We start from the raw sequence: 19,684 nt of genomic DNA, 5'->3' as shown, positions 1-19,684 counted from the left end.
TAGAAATAAGTTGTAGAGTAAATATATTTCTGATTCCACGATGTTTGAAGTGTCGCTTGACCATTTTGAGTGGTTTTGAACAATGGCCCCACGGGAACCGGTATCCGGAACATCCGGGGTGACCATACTTTGACAGGATCTTGTCGAGGGTACTTGACAAGAGTTATAATACAAATATCTGGCTAATTTCAAGATGTTTGAAGTGTCGCTTGACCATTTTGAGTGGTTTTGAATAATGGCCCCATGGGAACCGGTATCCGGAACATCCGGAGTGACCATATTTGGACAGGATCTTGTCGAGGACACTAGAAATAAGTTGTAGAGTAAATATCTTTCTGATTCCACGATGTTTGAAGTGTCACTTGACCATTTTGAATGATTTTGAAAAATGGCTCCGCGGGAACCGGTATCCGGAACATCCGGGGTGGCCATACTGTGAGCAGATTAGGTTTTTGGCAACAATGATACTTTTGTTATCATATTTGCTGTAAATATTGAGGATTACAATGATGTTTCAATCAGATTTATGACCAAGTTCTGCCTAGCTCCGAGAACTTCCAGAACCGGTATCCGGAACATCCGGTATTGGTTCTACGTGACCGGAAGTTGATCTGTGTGACTCAGAAGTGTTAAAAGAGCAAAATTGGTTGAAATTTATGGGTTTCCCAATTTTTTACAACAGATTATTCTCGATTTTGGACTCAGAGACAGCTAGTTTTGCCTCCCCTTAAAGGGGGGAGGGGTCAGGGGGGATGGGTCATCTCTTAAAAGATGGCGCAACTAATCCCCTTGATTTTGCAACTTGAAACACTCAAATCGGTTGAAAATTGGCTGAGCTACATCGATTTTACTAAACACAAAACGTCCCGGGTCTTTACGGGTTAAAACTTTTCTTACAAAATACACTCAACCCCCGGTGGTTGGTCACTTTTTCGTTTGACACTTTCTTAGTTTGTACCCCGTTGGTTGGTCAAAGACACGGCGCTCACGCACACTATCAACACAAACGTTTGGTAGTGTGTGTGAACTCCGTGCCAAAACTGATTTTTAAATTGTTTAAAAACAACTTTCAAAACAATTTACGTACATACAAACACCATGCATAACACAACTCGACATTTTTGAAGTTGATGTCAGTAAACGCCTCCGTTTCGTCAAGGTATGATAGATTTGGGCTCCATGAACACGCTCCAATCAACAGATTTCAATTTTAGTGAATTCTTTGCAAATAAATAAAATTGTAAATTTGGGTATAAAACCTATGAAATCATGTTAAACAACCATGCGTTCCCTCATATAAGCAACTATGCGTACCCCTTAATTTTTGCTACCCCCATAAATAAACGTGGGTGCACATGGTTGGTTAAGATAATTTCATAGAATTTGCTCCCAAATTTATAATTTTATTTATTGGCAGGGAATCCACTAAAATTTAATTCTGTTAATTGGAGCGTGTTTAGGGAGCCCAAATCTTTCATACCTTGATGAAACTGTGGCGTTTATTGACATCAACTTTAAAAATGTCGAGTTTTGTAACTATAACATTGGTGAAACTTAAACAATTTGATTTCCTATTTTGAAATTTTGTCCATGAAACCTTTTTTTTTGCCAAATTATAAGAGAAGTAAGATCTAGATCCTAGATCCTCGACATTAACCTCAAAGTTGAACCCTCTTTTGTAAAATATAATACTAATATAATACTAAGAACTTCCCAAAACCACCCAACACCGCACAACTTACGGAGAAGATCAAATGCATAAACACGTGGAACGCCACGAACGCGACCAGAATAAAGTCCAGCCACTCGGGCAGCTCGGCCTTCTGCAGCTTCACGGCGAAGAAAATGGCCACGATGGCAATGATGTGAGCCAGATTGCCACCCAGCCAGTGCAGCCAGTTGAACAGCGGGCGCCGCTTGGTACCGGGATGTGGCCGGAAGTACGCCCCGATCGGCTGAAGGAAGCACAGCACCGTCGTCACCACACCGAGAATGGCGTGCGGATTGTCCACCTGGGACCAGCCTCCAATTTCGACAAAGATGATCACGAATCCGGCCATCGTCAGCAGCCACGTAAGCACCATCAGGAACCTGTGCCACTGTTGAAATTGAGAGAGTGTGTTAATCTTTGGTGATTGAATGCTTTGTCATGACCTACAGCAAACCACTGATCCTTTCCGCAAAGTTGGCTGCCGACCCAGGTCTGACGGAAGTAGCGCGCCAGCAAAATTCCCAGCGAAGCCGTTCCGATCCAAGCGGTCAACATGAAGGCACCGTGTAACCGAAGGAACAGCTTAGAGTTACCCTGAACAGGTCCAACCTCGGCCAATGCTAGCGGAACTCCGGTCACGTGACGGCCAATGTCGTGATAAGACACGTGGGTAGCTAAAAGTATTGACAACACACTTTTAATCTAGTTCAAGTCTTACGAGCGCCCTTAGCGGACTCACAATCAGCAGAAGATCCCGTCGCCAGCAACAGGTGATACTTCTCGTTGATCAGATCGAATCGCTGTCCCTTCACGGTCGTCACGGCGTCTCGCTCGACGGTGCAGTGAATCACACCATCCACGTAGGACTGCTGCACCAGTTTGATAAAGTTCTGCGCAATGCCCTGGCGGGACACGCCGTACGGTCCGGAGAAGGTCCACGATGCGTACGCATTGACGGTGCCCTGTTCCGGAACGCACTCGATAACCGAATCGTCACCCATTTTGCCATCGGTGGACAGGCCCACGGCGATGTAGGCTGGGCGATCTGAAAAATTAAGAAAATGTTTAGTTATTTTTTATCTACATATAAGTTGCAGATTACTTACTGTAGCCAGACTTCATTTCAAAGATGTACCGCTCGCCCTGTACAACAGTAGCAACAACAGCACGACAATTACGAGTCTCAACGCAACCTTCCGGAAACCCGAAGCACCCCTTAGTGTCGCCACAGCCCTGGTAGATCGGATCGACGGTTTCGCCCTGAAAAAAGGGAACTCAGTTAGAACTTAATCAATCATGATCAGACCGGACGATCTTACCTTCACAGCAGTGGGCGCCACGTACGGCGGCACAGTCGTGGTCGTTGGTACCCTTCTCGTCGTTGAAATTCCCACCACCGACGGTGGCTGTCCGCTGGCCACGACCTTCACCGGCGTCGATTCGATCCCCACCCAAAACTGGGCATAATCCTGAGCGATCGTGCCGTTGAACACGATTTCACCCACAAAGTTGTCCGGAGCGACCCACTCCAGGGCGAGGTCCTTTTTCGTTTGGGTGTTCGTGTGGGTAGCGGTACTGTCCTGACCACCACAGTTGATCAGCTTGATGGCACCTTCGTCGGTCTGCTCAAAGCGTCCCAGCACCTGGTACGGTGGGTACCGGTTCCGGGCCTGGATCATGAAGCCCTTGTACACCACGTTGGTCGGGAAGGATTCAATTTCCACCTGCAGCTGCTGACCGCTGCCGATGACGGACGTGCCCGGTGTTATCCGGAACGGGGACGCCGTCGTCAGCGGGGGGATGTTGTTGCCGTGCTTGGGCAGCATCGTGTCACAAACGCTCTCCGGGGCACCATTTGGCAGCGTGCGGGACGGACTAATTAGCACGCCTAGCACCACCGCCACTACGCTCAGCAAGGAGCGCATGGTGAGTCTGAAATGGAAGAGAGAAGACATACGACTATTGAGCAGTTCTCTAGGATTTCGGTCATTCGATTTTTTTTGTATTTTTTAATCCGACTGAAACTTTTTTGGTGCCTTCGGTATGCCCAAAGAAGCCATTTTGCATCATTAGTTTGTCCATATAATTTTCCATACAAATTCGGCAGCTGTCCATACAAAAATGATGTATGAAAATTCAAAAATCTGTATCTTTTGAAGGAATTTTTGATCGATTTGGTGTCTTCGGCAAAGTTGTAGGTATGGATACGGACTACACTGAAAAAATAATACACGGTAAAAAATTTGGTTATTTTTATTTAACTTTTATCACTAAAACTTGATTTACAAAAACACTATTTTTAATTTTTTTATTTTTGATATGTTTTAGAAGGCATAAAATGCCAACTTTTCAGAAATTTCCAGGTTGTGCAAAATACTGACCGAGTTATGAATTTTTAATCAATATTGATTTTTCAAAAATCGAAATTTTGTCGTAAAATTTTTCAACTTCATTTTTCGATGTAAAATCAAATTTGCAAAAGTACTTTACTGAAATTTTGATAAAGTGCACCGTTTTCAAGTTATAGCCATATTTAAGTGACTTTTTGAAAATAGTCGCAGTTTTCATTTTTAAATTAGTGCACATGTTTGCCCAGTTTTGAAAAAATATTTTTGAAAAGCTGAGAAAATTCTCTATATTTTGCTTATTTGGACTTTGTTGATACGACCTTTAGTTGCTGAGATATTGCAATGCAAAGGTTTAAAAACAGGAAAATTGATGTTTTCTAAGTTTCACCCAAACAACCCACCATTTTCTATCGTCAATATCTCAGCAACTAATGGTCCGATTTTCAATGTTAATATATGAAACATTTGTGAAATTTTCCGATCTCTTCGAAAAAAATATTTTTGGAATTTTCAAATCAAGACTAACATTTCACAAAGGCCAAACATTCAATATTACACCCTTTTAAAATGTTTGTCTTGATTTGAAAATTCCAAAAATATTTTTTTCGAAAAGATCGGAAAATTTCACAATTGTTTCATATATAAACATTGAAAATCGGACCATTAGTTGCTGAGATATTGACGATAGAAAATGGTGGGTTGTTTGGGTGAAACTTAGAAAACATCAATTTTCCTGTTTTTAAACCTTTGCATTGCAATATCTCAGCAACTAAAGGTCGTATCAACATAGTCCGAATAAGCAAAATATAGAGAATTTTCTCAGCTTTTCAAAAATATTTTTTCAAAACTGGGCAAACATGTGCACTAATTTAAAAATGAAAACTGCGACTATTTTCAAAAAGTCACTTAAATATGGCTATAACTTGAAAACGGTGCACTTTATCAAAATTTCAGTAAAGTACTTTTGATTGCAAATTTGATTTTACATCGAAAAATGAAGTTGAAAATTTTTACGACCAAAATTTCGATTTTTGAAAAATCAATATTGATTAAAAATTCATAACTCGGTCAGTGATTTTTGCACAACCTGGAAATTTCTGAAAAGTTGGCATTTTATGTCTTCTAAAACATATCAAAAAATAAAAAAATTAAAAATAGTGTTTTTTTGTAAATCAAGTTTTAGTGATAAAAAGTTAAATAAAAAAATCACCAAATTTTTTTACCGTGTATTATTTTTCCAGTGTAGTCCGTATCCATACCTACAACTTTGCCGAAGACACCAAATCGATCAAAAATTCCTTCAAAAGATACAGATTTTTGAATTTTCATACATCATTTTTGTATGGACAGCTGCCGAATTTGTATGGAAAATTATATGGACAAACTAATGATGCAAAATGGCTTCTTTGGGCATACCGAAGGCACCAAAAAAGTTTCAGTCGGATTAAAAAATACAAAAATTAAAATTGAAGAAAAAAGACCGATTTCGTAGAGAATTGCTCTATTACTACCATGCATTACCATGACTTGACAAAATTAACCCATTACTACCTTTCCACCTAAATTTATTTTTCGAATTTTCAAAAAACTTTTGCTCTACAACCAACTTGAGTTCCCTTGTTTTAAGATTATTAATGCTTCGAGCACCAAATTTCAACCTTCAAACTACTTAAAAATGATGCAATCACATTGGAATCCAATCGTTGGCAATAATCTGATTTAAGGACCATAAATGAGCCACCAAGCGGATCATAATTTGGCTAACGAACGAACGACAGTCGCCAAAGTGAAGGTTGTAAAAGATACAGCAAAAAAATATGCCCAAAAACCTGACTCCGATATTTAGTTGTTTGTTTCTAAGCCAGGTACCTTTGAGTGCGATAGCAAACCGGAAACCAAGCCCCGAAAAGAACTAGTTTTCAAAAAATAAATATGGTGGTTTTGTAGAATGTAGTTGGAAGCAAAGCCAATTTTTAGAGATAACCAACTGAAAATGCCGTAAAATGCCAATGATTTACTTCAAACTTTAATGATTCTCAACAGCAAGTTTGTCGAATCACAACATTGTTGCACCTGTACACCATAAATTATTAATTTTTCAATCAATCCCCGTAAAGGGCACACCGGGTCAAATTATTTCCCACGAACAGGTATTCACCTGATTGTACCTTTTAAACTAAACCAAACCAAAAAAACACTACACAACACTGAACGCTCAAACCTCTTCCCTCTGCGAACTTAGTTCCACCACTGACCGATCACGAGTCACCGACCCGCCAAAAGTTCGAAAGTCTCCGATTTGACCAAAAACAAAACCATCCACAGACAACAGACATAGTTCACCAATTAGCCAGTGTGGCCACATAAATTAAATGGACGCTCACCAGGCAGTACTCGAAATGGGCCGTCCACATCGTACGTAGCACGTTACATATGGAAAATGTACCGTAAAGCTCGAAATAGTTTCAAATTAATCCAACGTGAACGTAACGTAATATTTTAACGACCCCTCTAACATCAGAGAGCCTCAATAGAGGAAGAAGCTGACCTGAAGTGAAGTGGCATTAAAAATTGGCACAAATACTACCGGTAGCACAGCAGCAGCTGTTGCCTCTTCAGGTTGAATTATTTCGACGATGACCTGCTGCAAAGTGTCCGCGGGGAAGTGGCCCGCGGAAGCGAATGTTGCCAAAAGGAATCACTGGACCGAGAAGCCACCTCCCCGAAAAAAAAGATGAAAACAAATAGTTTTATGTTTTCCTTCAAATTCGAGCAGACTTAAAGCTATAGTTTCGTTTTCATCTTTTTCGACCTGTTTTAGGCGCCACCTTTGCTGGACCAACATTTATGTTCTGACTTTGCCTGATTCGTCATTAGCGACGAACTCAAAGCAATGGTAAAGGACGCCGTGACGGCGGTCAAGAAAATGAAATTCTAATTTAGGTCAAGGACGGAGGAATAATTTAGCACTTTGTGGTTGTTCTAGTTTGCTGCCACCCCTAACTGTATTCGTTTCAAGCTTCGGTGAGTTTCTCCAGCAAAATAGGTAAAGAATTCTAGCTGAGTTTCGTGAAAGAGGGGAAAAGTTACCGCGGGTAATTAATGCATGATTTAGATGCAAGGTGAGTTTGATTCAAATTTCTCATATACAGAGTAAAAACAATGTTTTTAAAATGGGAACGATCTATTATGGCTAAAAACGTGATATATCATCTCGAAAACCAGTTACTTCTGGTTTGGTAATATTGCACCACCTAATTTTGTTTACACCAACAAAAATTTTTTAACTGCACCATAGAGTTAATAGAAAAAGAACATCTCGGATGAATAAACCTTTTTCAATTTCTTAGGAAATGTTCATATCTGTGTCTGTGGTTTGAGGTTTCTATCATATCTTTAAGGGATATTTTCAATGCGAACAAATCCTATTTTTGTATAACAGGTTTTGAACGCACAAATCAAATTTTTTAAATGTTTACTGATTTATTCGATTGTAATTGCAATTTATTTGGTAACAATATCCTGTTAGTTTACACTTTATATCAAGGCAAAATTTAAGTCAGTTAAAATTATTGTTTTTCAATTATTTCACGAAGAAGTAAAACAATCCATTAAGAGAAAGGCCTGTTGTGATCGACCAAGGTCAGTCGGCTATTATATTTGTGTACCACAACTTGGCAGCTTCAAGCTTTCCTCAGGCGTTCATTACGCGACGGCCGATGATCTTGAGCCAAGCCGAACCAAATTAGATACGGTAATTTTGGCTGGTTGGTTCGCAACCAGAGAAGGTTAATTCGAAATGGTAGACCAAGAGGTACCATAATAATCGTCATGACATAAGGTTGGTTGACAAATTTTGGATTATAGTTGTATTCTTTTGACATATTTTTTGTTTCGTCACCTTGAGTGGTGACTCCCCTATTGAAAATTATTTTAGTTCACCTCAAAAAAATACTTCTCTTGTTTTGAGATAATAATCATTCATTCTCAATTGATATATACAGTATGTAAAAAAAGTATTTACACCCCTTGGGCACTATGCACATTTTGTGATGAAACATGTAAACAATTTAATGTTGACATAAACCTAGTACTACGTTTTGTTCAGAAACTCATGCCGAACATTTTGCTGCAAAAAGCTCATGAAAAGATGTTTTCTATAAAAGTTATATAAAAATACTATTACAAAATAAAAAGGTGCAAAAAAAGTTTGTACACCTTTCGAAAAATCAACATAAATAAAGTTATTTGTTGACAAATCACCATAAATCCAGTCTCCCAACTCCAAATAGGCATCCTTGACTGATTAAAAAAATAATTTGGATTGAATATAAAGTTTACTAATTACTTAGTATACAAGTTTATATAACTCTGGAAATTCTATATAAAACTTATCTAAACTTAATTTTGCAAACTTTCAATTTAACTAAATGTCAATATATTACCATAGAATTGCTAAATAAACATTTTGGAGTGGGTATAACACCGTTTTGGGGGTCTTTGTATCGCTAGAATAGATTTTTCGTTGGAATTTCGTACCAACCCGGAATTACGTCGTCGAAAAATCCGCCGGCATCCGAACCGGTCCACAATTCACAAGTTAACCTATGTGGAATCGGAAAGGGCATTAAATTTCCGATCTTTTGATACCCATACATCTAGGTTTTCTATAAAACCCACGTTTTTAAATACCTGAGAAAAAAGTAAGTTTGATCCACGAGAACAAAAATTACGAAATTCCATACATTTTTGGCAGATTGCTCAAACAAAACCATAACAACGTTTTTACCTAGGTATTTAAAATCGTGGGTTTTATAGAAAACCTAGATGTATGGGTATCAAAAGATCGGAAATTTTATGCCCTTTCCGATGCCACATGGGTTGACTTGTTAATTGTGGACCGGTTCGAATGCCGGCGGATTTTCCGACGACGTAATTCCGGGTTGGTACGAAATTCCAACGAAAAATCTATTCTAGCGATACAAAGACCCCCAAAACGGTGTTATACCCACTCCAAAATGTTTATTTAGCAATTCTATGGTAATATATTGACATTTAGTTAAATTGAAAGTTTGCAAAATTAAGTTTAGATAAGTTTTATTTAGAATTTCCAGAGTTATATAAACTTTTATACTAAGTAATTAGTAAACTTTATATTCAATCCAAATTATTTTTTTAATCAGTCAAGGATAACTATTTGGAGTTGGGAGACTGGATTTATGGTGATTTGTCAACAAATAACTTTATTTATGTTAATTTTTCGAAAAGTGTACAAACTTTTTTTGTACCTTTTTTATTTTTGTAATAGTATTTGTTATATAACTTTTTATAGAAAACATATTTTCATGAGCTTTTTGCAGCAAAATGTTCGGCATGAGTTTCTGAACAAAACGTAGTACTAGGTTTATGTCAACATTAAATTGTTTACATGTTTCATCACAAAATGTGCATTGTGCCCAAGGGGTGTAAATACTTTTTTTACATACTGTACAATCAGATTAGATACAACAGTTTTAAATTCACTCAAAAGATTCAAATTTTGAAATCGATATATTGTGGACTCTTCCGTAGTCGATATTGAAAAAACGTTACCTAATCCACCTTCAGGTGGTTGATGCATTCCTCGCATTCATAAAGTGAATAAAGTACACTGCCTCAAACAAAAGTGTACCTATAAATAACACTTGAGCAACTCTCTACGAAATCGGCCGATTTCGACCATTTTTATTTTTTGTATTTTTTGGTTTGGCTCAAGCTTTGTGGGGGCCTTCCCTATGACCAAATAAGCTATTTTGTGTCATTGGTTCACCCATACAAGTCTCCATACAATTTTATCTGCTGTCAATACAAAAATGGTATGTAAATATTCAAACAGCTATAACTTTTGAGTGAATTTTCTGATCAATTTGGTGTCTTCGGCAAAGTTGTAGGTATTGTTGAGGACTATTGAGAAAAAAATAGGTACACGGAAAAAAAAATTGCAGATTTTTTAATCATCTTTTTTTTCACTAAAACTCAATTTCTCAAAATAAGTATTTTTTGATTTTCGGGATTTTTTGATATGTTTTAGGGGACAAAAATCCGCAACTTTTGAGCTATAGAGAAACATGGTCAAAAAATCTGCCGCCGAGTTATGAATTTTTGAAAAAATAGTGATTTTTGGAAAAAATCGAAGTTTCATGCAAAAACAAATTTGATGTTATTTTTAAATGCAAAATTGAATTTGCAATCGAAAAGTACTATACAGATTTTTTGATAAAGAGCTCCGTTTTCAAGATATAGCCACCGAAAGTTTGATTTTAGCGAAATATTTGCAGTTTTTCGATTTTTAAAAATTTTGACCATGAGTGACCATTTCTCAAACAATTTTATTTAAAAAATTCAGAAAATTTGCTATAAAATTGTCTAAGAGACATTGAAGATTGGACCTCGGGTTGCTGAGATAGAGCCGTTTTAAGAAAAAGAAACACGAAAATCCGGGTTCGCAACGACTGATTATTTTTTAATCTTTCTGGTTTTGGAGAGCAGTCTTGTCGAAAAAGAAAAACAGATTTTCTCTACTTCACCGACGTTTCGGCCTTTATTTTGAGGCCTGTTTTTCTTTTTCGACAAAACTGCTCGCCAAAACCAGAAAGATTGAAACACGAAAATTTAAGTTTTTAAGTCTTACCAAAACAACCCACCATTTTCTAATGTCATCATCTCAGCAACTAATGGTCCGATTTTCAATGTTAATACATGAAACATTCGTGAATTTTTCCAATCTTTTAAAAAAAACATTTTGAAAAATTTTAAATAAAGACTAGCTTTTTAAAAGGGCCAAACATTGAATATTACAACCATTTAATATGTCCTCAAGTCCTTAACAATACCTACAACTTTGCCGAAGACACCAAATTGATCAGAAAATTCACTCAAAAGTTATAGATGTTTGAATATTTACATACCATTTTTGTATGGACAGCAGCCAAAATTGTATGGAGACTTGTATGGGTGAACCAATGACATAAAATAGCTTATTTGGACATAGGGAAGGCCCCCACAAAGCTTGAGCCAAATCAAAAAATACAAATAAAAACCATTTCCGGTTTTGGTAGAGAATTGCTCACTTACATTATCAAAATATCTGAGATCCGGCCTAAAAACAGTGTAATAAAAACACTAAAGTTCTTCTAACTTTTGAAAGGGTTGTCAAAATGTTTTAGACTCTTTGGAAAGATCTCTTGATTACCCATTCAAAGATAGGTCGCATGGTTTGAAATTTGTGGCCTGATCTGAAGCATTTCATCGTTAACCTTTTTTGTGATTTTTATGATTTTTTTTTGTTTACCTTTTGATTTATATTTTGCTGTTTTCAACCAGTTTCCTTTAGGAATTTCGATCACAAGCACTTCAGTTAAAAAAAGTTGTCAAAAAATAAGCAGTACGTTTATTAACAAAACAAATTTGCAATGTTACTTACCTCATTTAACATTTGCTGTTTTCTATCTGGGTAATTCTCTGCACAACTCACACAGCAGTTGCCCCGACCCCTCTTCGATTTGCGTGAAACTTTGTCCTAAGGGGTAACTTTTGTCCCTGATCACCAATCCGAGGTCCGTTTTTTGATATCTCGTGACGGAGGGGCAGTACGACCCCTTTCATTTTTGAACATGCGAAAAAAGAGGTGTTTTTCAATAATTTGCAGCCTGAAACGGTGGTGAGATAGAAATTTGGTGTTAAAGGGACTTTTATGTAAAATTAGACGCCCGATTTGATGGCGTACTCAGAATTCCGAAAAAAAACGTGTTTTTCATCGAAAAAAACACTAAAAAAGTTTTAAAAAATCTCCCATTTTCCGTTACTAAACTGTAAAAAATTTTGGAACATGTCATTTTATGGGAAATTTAATGTACTTTTCGAATCGACATTGACCCAGAAGGGTCATTTTTTTCATTTAGAACAAATTTTTCATTTTGTAACAATGTTCTACAAAGACAATTACAAAAAAATTGATATATAGACATAAAGGGTTTGCTTATAAACATCACGAGTTATCGCGATTTTAAGAAAAAAAGTTTTGAAAAAGTTACTTTTTGCGTTTCTCTTTGTTTCGTCGTCCGTGTCTGTCGCTCATGACCATGAACGGTCATGATCGATGACGACCAACTTTTTCAAAACTTTTTTTTCGTAAAATTAGAAAAAACATGAAATTTTAAAATGAAAAATTTTGTTCAAAATGAAAAAATGACTCTTCTGGGTCAATGTAGATTCGAAAAGTACATTAAATTTCCCATAAAATGACATGTTCCAAATTTTTTTACAGTCGAGTAACGGAAAATGGGAGAATTTTTAAAACTTTTTTAGTGTTTTTTTCGATGAAAAATACGTTTTTTCGGAATTCTGAGTACGTCATCAAACCAGGCGTCTAATTTTACATAAAAGTCCCTTTGACACCAAATTTCTATCTCATCACCGTTTCAGGCTGCAAATTATTGAAAAACACCTCTTTTTTCGCATGTTCAAAAATGGAAGGGGTCGTACCGCCCCTCCGTCACGAGATATCAAAAAACGGACCTCGGATTCGTGTTCAGGGACAAAAGTTACCCCTTAGGACAAAGTTTCACGCAAATCGAAGAGGGGTCGGGGCAACTTTTCCCGATTTCGTGTGAGTTGGTAGAGAATTACCCATCTTTAATTTCAAGCAAATTATTGTCTTTATATTCCCAAATTATCAAACCCATCCTTGCAAGCTTTTTATAACTTTCACGATAGTTGCAAAATCTCTGAAATCCGCAATACAATCAAATTAAGTTAAAATTCTACTACTTTTTATGACAAAAAGTGTGGTAATTTTGGTTATGTCTCAGAAGCTAACATCAAAATGAAAAACACTCAAAAAATCGAAACATTAGCTGGAAAGCAATAAATAAGTAAAAGATGATGATTGAAGGTTGTAGAACAGAAATTATACTACCGATAAAAAAACTATACAAGATTAAAGCTTATAAAAATAACATAAAACAAACAAGAGAAGTTAAGTTATTCGTATAAAAAATAGAAAGTACAGGGTTCAGTAAAGAATCAGTTAGAATCAGCTTCCAGTAATCAATGTATGGGACGTCCCATAAACACAGTGCCCGACATTCTCAGACCAATTGTTGGAAGCGTTTTCCAACCTTCAAGCGTTTATAAATAAATTAAATGTCGACTAAATTATTAATTAACCCGTTGTCGTTTCCGTAGAACACACACACACACACACACACCGGCAACAGCCGCGGCGGAGGAGCGCGTTAATTGCAAAACGATATTTAATCAACTAAAAGCCACAAACCCATCGCCGCTGCAGCAAGCAAGTGTATGGAGTTGTAGAATGTGACCTCTATTTATTCTGGCTGGTTTAGACCACCGCACGTCATTTTCCACCCATTAGAGCAAATAGACAGCCGCCAAAAGCATTATCGCTACCCTGCACACAGCCACACACATGTCTTGGAATGTAGTTGTGGTTGGTGATGTTGTGGTGTGCACCTCTATGGGACAACCTCTTATGCCGCAATGAGTTCATGGGGTGGGTTTTTTCAGGGTGACTACTTGCGTTGAAGTTGAAAACTGAAAAAGTATGGGGTTATGAAACCGGCGAAAAATTAGTTTTCATTAGATTTTTCTGCTTAAAATTGAGTTGATACCCTGTACAACCAAAGATCTAGCCCAGGCGATAGGTTCGTGACGGTGCACGTGGTGACCGCCGCACTTGACATCGGTCACCACACCGAGTTCTCCAGCAGCAACAGCAACCGTCTCCAACGCTCAGAACACGCAACGTCGCTGTGGAAAAGGGCACGCTTCAATGACGATATAAACAGTGTCAGAAGCAGCATGGCAGCAATTTGAGCCAAATGACGACAACGATTCCTCCGAACCCATGGTCATTCCGGGGGTGGAGTCCTCCTCTAGAGGTCATAGGAAAAGCTACAAGTGGCACATGGTCCAGGGACGTTCGGTCCCACATAAAACTTTCTTCGCGTTTTCCGGCAAGACGAGCTGGATATTGTCTCTACGCCAGCTCTGTGTTCAACACCCTCATAAGACTTTCAAGATGATGAGGTCAAAGGTCTTGTGGTTTTGCACGTGCCGTTTAGGATGACGCATTGGGTTATTTTATTTGGAGCGTGTATTTGTTCTACTTCAATAATGAGCTACCTTAACAGTTTTTGAGAAATATTTGAAATTATGTTTCAATTCAAAGATAACATTTTTTTAAAAATTGATGAAGCGTAAAAAGGCGTAACGAATAATTTTTTCCAAGGATTTTTTACAACTTGTCTGTTTTGTGATTGTTCTTGCTTAAAAAAACTAATTAACGATGTTTAGAATTAAGTTCGAGCATTGTCTTTAACTTTGCAGTAATATCTCAGTTGCTTGAACTGTCTTCTCATCTGCAATTTATTCCACTACAGAAAAAATCTTCCAGAACTGCCAAAGCTTCATAAAGATACACTCTGATAAGCCCCCACAACTGCAGTCAACAGTTTAGTGGAGCTTTAGACGCGCGTTGCGTGACTGGCAATGGGAAGATTCCCACGGACCATCCGAAAGCATAATACGCGTTGTTTACGCGAGGGTAGATCTCTCGATTTCAAGAGCATCATCGCGGCACTATCTTTTCCTCTCCATTGCCACCCAACACTTCTGAGGCCGATAAACATACATCACGCGTCCGGCATTGGTTTAGGGGGGATTAGCTGCCATTAGTTCTGATTGTTGCATTTTTCTTCATAGTTAAAGTTTGTAGTATGTTTTTCCTTTTTTTAAAGTGAATCTTATGTTGCATTCATTTTTTTCAACAAATATTTTTTTCCACAAATAAGCTACACCCTCCTACGCATAAGTGTGATTGTTTGTTTATTAATATTTATTGCTATTTTCTGCGTTCAGGTGTGCAACAACAGGCAGTCCGCCAGCCAATGTGCGACGATAGGTGGAAGTCAAGGCTCTCGCACGCTTCAAACGTTCCGTCACGACGAGACATAAATTCCAACAGTTCCACTCACTTTTGGACCAAGTGCGGCTTTCCGTTGCCTGCCAAACGGCAATAGACCGCGATTCGCACACGCACACGTATCATGCCCGAAATTATGATGCATTTTTATGTCATTGAGATTGAGATCAATAAATCAATTTGTTCGACGCCTGGTTGCCTGGTGGATTGACTAAAGTATCGAAGCCAGGATGTTTATAATAGAGAAAGTGGTAGTCTTACTCACATTAAAATAAGTCTTACAAGTCGTCACTGTCGTGCTGTATTGTCACACGTGCATTTTAGGCTTAATTAACTTAAGAACGCCATTTTGTTCAGCCCTCAATGCCTCAGCTTTTGACCTTCTCAGAGCCCCAAAATTCGATTTCAATTCTGAGATATAAAATGAAAACACTTATCATATGAAAGTAGTTTCAATCTTGTCGTGCTATCTTGACACACCTTGAAAATTGCGGTAAATGTGACAATTCGCCAATTTTATCTCCATAAAGGGGGTCTCGTGGCGCAGGGGTAGCGGCTTCGGCTGCCGATCCCGATGATGCTATGAGACGCGGGTTCGATTCCCGCCTTATCCACTGAGCTTCTATCGGATGGTGAAGTAAAAACGTCGGTCCCGGTTTCTCCTGTCTCGTCAGAGGCGCTGGAGCAGAAATCCCACGTTAGAGGAAGGCCATGCCCCGGGGGGCGTAGTGCCAATAGTTTCGTTTCGATCTCCATAAACATTCGTAATTTTATCTCGGAACTTTTTCAACCAAATTCAATCAAACCAGACGGGACAATGCGCAGTGAATCACTGGACTCTAAGTCAAACTCTTTTATAAAATTGTTGTTTTACTTTAGACATACTCAAATTCACAGCAAAAAAATCGATGGTAAAATCATGCACTTCACCTTCGTAAAAAAGACACCTAATATTACACGCTGCATGTACAATGTTTGTAAACACAAAAAAAGTTGCAACCGACGGGACTCAAACCCAGAACTTACAGTAAGGACTGGCGCCTTAGCTCGCTCGGCCATCAGACCGAGAAATGGAAAGGATAAAAGTTTACGTGAGGTTCACATTTCGGTCAAGTAGGTTTCCCATACTGATGGGCTACATATTTCAGAGTGTAATATCACACAGAATTTCATAAAACAATGCAAAATTTATTTTACACCCAGGCCTTTTACTCGCAGCTGGATTACTACTTTATTTGCTGTGTTGATGAAACATCTCAAACTAGCTATTTTAAAACATCTGATTTTGCAAAATTCAAGAGTCCGGGTACAGGATGTAGTGATCAAGGCTAGTGAAAATTTTATGAACTCTTAGTTTTAATATTAAGAACACAATAAAAAGTTTCAAAAGTCATGAGGACAACAACTTTCACCCAAAAATTTCTCTCTAACGCAAATTGCCTCCAAACGTGACAGCACGCAAATAGTCCGAACCCTGCTGAAGCTAATTTTCCCTCCAGGACAATAACCATGGCTGTCGTCCCTTTGGAACGCACTCATTTCCAAATCAACTCATCAACCTGAAAATCTGTTTCAAAAAAGGGGAAACGCGCGCGCGTTCGCTTTATGCACAGTACGTGAACTTATTTGTCCCATCGCATCGACAACGGAGACGCGACGGACGGCCTTTGAAGAGATGCCATCCGGTCGATATGCAGCAAAAGCTCATAAACACACTGAGCACAAGCCAAGATTAAAGCTGAGCTTCGTGTCGGATTGATATCAAAGCTTCAAAGGTTTGTCATTAACACCGCGCGGTGAGTCGTAAAAAAGGGGGGAGTTTGCGATGAGACGACGAGGCTTTGGGCTAGTCCGGTATTGGACATGGTGTCCTCTAGCTTGGTTCTGCAGCCAGTGGCTGGCGGAACTGTTATGATTGCTGTTAAGATTAGTGATGGTTGGATGTGACGACTCGGCGCTGAAAAGTGGACATAGGAGAGATTGGTCGCATTCGGTCAGAATCTACAGTTACCAGATTACAATCTTCGAACTGTAATCAAGCAAATAATTTATACCAGCAAGATTTTTAACTTCTCTGAAGACTAACCCACCAATAAACCCCAGTCTCTCCTAGTTGCGTCCGCGCTACCGGTACTTACTACCCTGCGAGGACCTGCAGATAATGATCTTTTAGCACATGAGTCGGCGCGGCGCGTTGTCTAATGGCCAAAGGCGGCTATTTGACCACGCCGCCGCCATCACCTCGACGAAGATAGCACTGTTTGTCGACAACTCACTAGACTAGACAGCAACACTAAAGCCATCAATCGTCGTCGTCATCGCCAGAGAGTTCGTCGCTTGCAGTCACCAGGAAGCGACCTTAAATTGCGAACAAATGCGCGACATTGATTGATGCAGAGTCACAGCTATACTGGCACTAGTACAACAGTTCATGAACTGGTTCGGGGTCGGAAGTGCGTTATAATTCCACTTTATTCGAGAAGGGTCAAAGCCGTGCTGCATACGGCCAGGTGCCGGAATCATAGCCACAGAGAGCGGTCGGTCGATTTCGTGTATACAATTAGGGATGGGGGGAGCCGGCAAAAAAGGGAGAACCGCATAAAATATGGCATTAGTTTTCGGGGAGCCAGCGGAAATATTAGCTTTCCGACAACTGTGGCCCCCAACCGATTTAGGGGGTTTCAGGGGGAGAACACAAATCATGGCCGATAATTGATATTGTTCGCTTTGGGGAAATCGATGGAAATCGAATTATTTTGACCTACATGGCAGGAACTTGGCAGGGGGCAGGGAGCGAACTCAGATTGGAATCAGCGTCCAGCAATTGAGGATGGCAATTATTCCTGTTTATAATTTACGATTATGCATACGCAATGGAGTTATCGACAGATTTTCGATGGTGTGGAAGTTGATTAAATGTAGCATTACGGTTGTTTTGAGAAGTAAACATCATCTTGTTTAAATTGTAGCTTCTATCGTGGGAACTAGGAAATTGAACTATTTTCAATTGAATAGATTAGGAGCAACTACCTAACCCATACAAAATTAATATGATGCCTCAAATGATTAATAATCTTTATGATCTTTATGAAACTAGGAATAAGCATTTATTTCCATCGGGTTCTACCTAATGTTGGCTGATCAGCATATTGTCGTTCGATTCAGATTCCAATAGTCAAAGTTTTGCAAATAATGTGTTTATTTAGGGAAATTAGGGAGAAATAAGACTATTAAACACATAAAAATGTGTTTTCTCCAACCTATGCCAATGACCAATGCAAACAAAAAAACCCCGTCACCCAAGCTCCCTCTTTACCACCACAATGGTGCCCACACAACTGTCAACGAGTAGCGGGATCATTAATTATTACCACCTCCTCTGCACCTAAACACTGCCACTTGACCTCGTCTTGCAAGTAGGATCCAAACTGGTGACAAAACACCCCAAGGCCAAATTATGTCACCGACTCAAACCGATGGCACAGAATAAGAAAAACGCACCCTCCATGATTGATATTCCAACTTTCAAAAAAACAATCTTTTTTTACCTAATTTGTTATTATTTTTTATTTTTGACATTTAAATTAGCTATGGAAAAATTATGGCCAATTTTCCATAACCAAATTTGTTATTATTTTTTATTTTGCTAAATTTAGCCAGAACTATGGGAAAACCTTGACCAATTTTATCAAGGACATTTATTTGGCCATGAAATGTGGTCTTTATACTATAACTTTTTTTCAATTGATAAACTTCAAAGTTGATTATTTCCCGGGCAGACGCTGATAACAAAATTAATGCAATTTCAATAACAAATACTGTTAAAATAACAGAAAGTGATCTTGAAAATCCGTTTTTGCATAAGAGTTTAATAACAGTTTATGTCATCAAAATTTGTTATTGGTCTGATATTGGTTGAAAGCCAAAACAACTTTGGAATAACATATTTTGTTATGGAAGAAAATCTCCAACTGTTATTGGGATGATCGGAAAAAGATTTGTTCGAAGAATAATTAAAAATGTTATTAGTCTGTTATTACAATAACAATCCAATAACACAAAAATTCATAACGCCGAACAAACAAAATGTTATTGGCCAATTAATTTCAAATTTCAAAAAATGTTATTTTCAAGTTATTTCCGTCTGCTCGGGTTTAATTGAAATATTCTGGTTGGTTTGTTGGTTTGTCTCAAAAAAACTGTTTTATTTTTATGAAGCAGTTTTTTTGAAAATGTTGTTCATAAGAAAATATTTTAATATTATTTTATCGCAAGAACTTTCAAACATATTGGTTATTTGCTCACTTGGATACTTTGCTTGGTTTCTGTTAAATTTTACAGTTTTTCAAATGTTATACAAAGTTAACAGCCAATGTTTACTGATTTTATTCATCATTGAAAATATGTAATTTTTAGTTGGAAGCAAATAATAATAATAAAATTTTATAATTAGGGGGGAACAGTTTTTTTCTCTGTTATCGAATTTTATTGTAATAACTTTTGATAAAAGAATGAATTATTTTTCGAACAAATCTTTGTTTTTATTTTTTGTTATTATAACAGCTAATCTGGGTGTTTTAATAACAAGTTCTGACCTCCTGACAGTAACAGAGCTTGAACTTTCCCAGTTATTTCCACGTG

General features: G+C 38.1%; 1 protein-coding gene across 3 annotated transcripts in view; it reads right to left on the bottom strand.

The window, feature by feature from the left end:
- Positions 1-19,684, bottom strand: part of LOC6037046 (putative ferric-chelate reductase 1 homolog) — a 65,440-nt gene that overhangs the window by 5,917 nt on the left and 39,839 nt on the right. For all 3 annotated transcript variants that reach the window (XM_038262336.1, XM_038262337.1, XM_038262338.1), the window contains exons 3-7: positions 3,031-3,643; positions 2,818-2,971; positions 2,451-2,756; positions 2,159-2,385; positions 1,743-2,099 (exon numbers count right to left, since the gene is read on the bottom strand). In XM_038262336.1, the coding sequence (XP_038118264.1) occupies positions 1,743-2,099; positions 2,159-2,385; positions 2,451-2,756; positions 2,818-2,971; positions 3,031-3,636 (1,650 nt within the window). In that variant the 5' untranslated portion in view covers positions 3,637-3,643. The remainder of the gene's footprint in view (positions 1-1,742; positions 2,100-2,158; positions 2,386-2,450; positions 2,757-2,817; positions 2,972-3,030; positions 3,644-19,684) is intronic.

The sequence above is a fragment of the Culex quinquefasciatus genome, chromosome 3, assembly GCF_015732765.1.
Source record: "Culex quinquefasciatus strain JHB chromosome 3, VPISU_Cqui_1.0_pri_paternal, whole genome shotgun sequence".
NCBI classification, from domain to species: Eukaryota; Metazoa; Arthropoda; class Insecta; order Diptera; family Culicidae; genus Culex; species Culex quinquefasciatus.
Note: the sequence above shows the minus strand (reverse complement) of the source record. Positions and strands in the feature narration are given on the sequence as shown.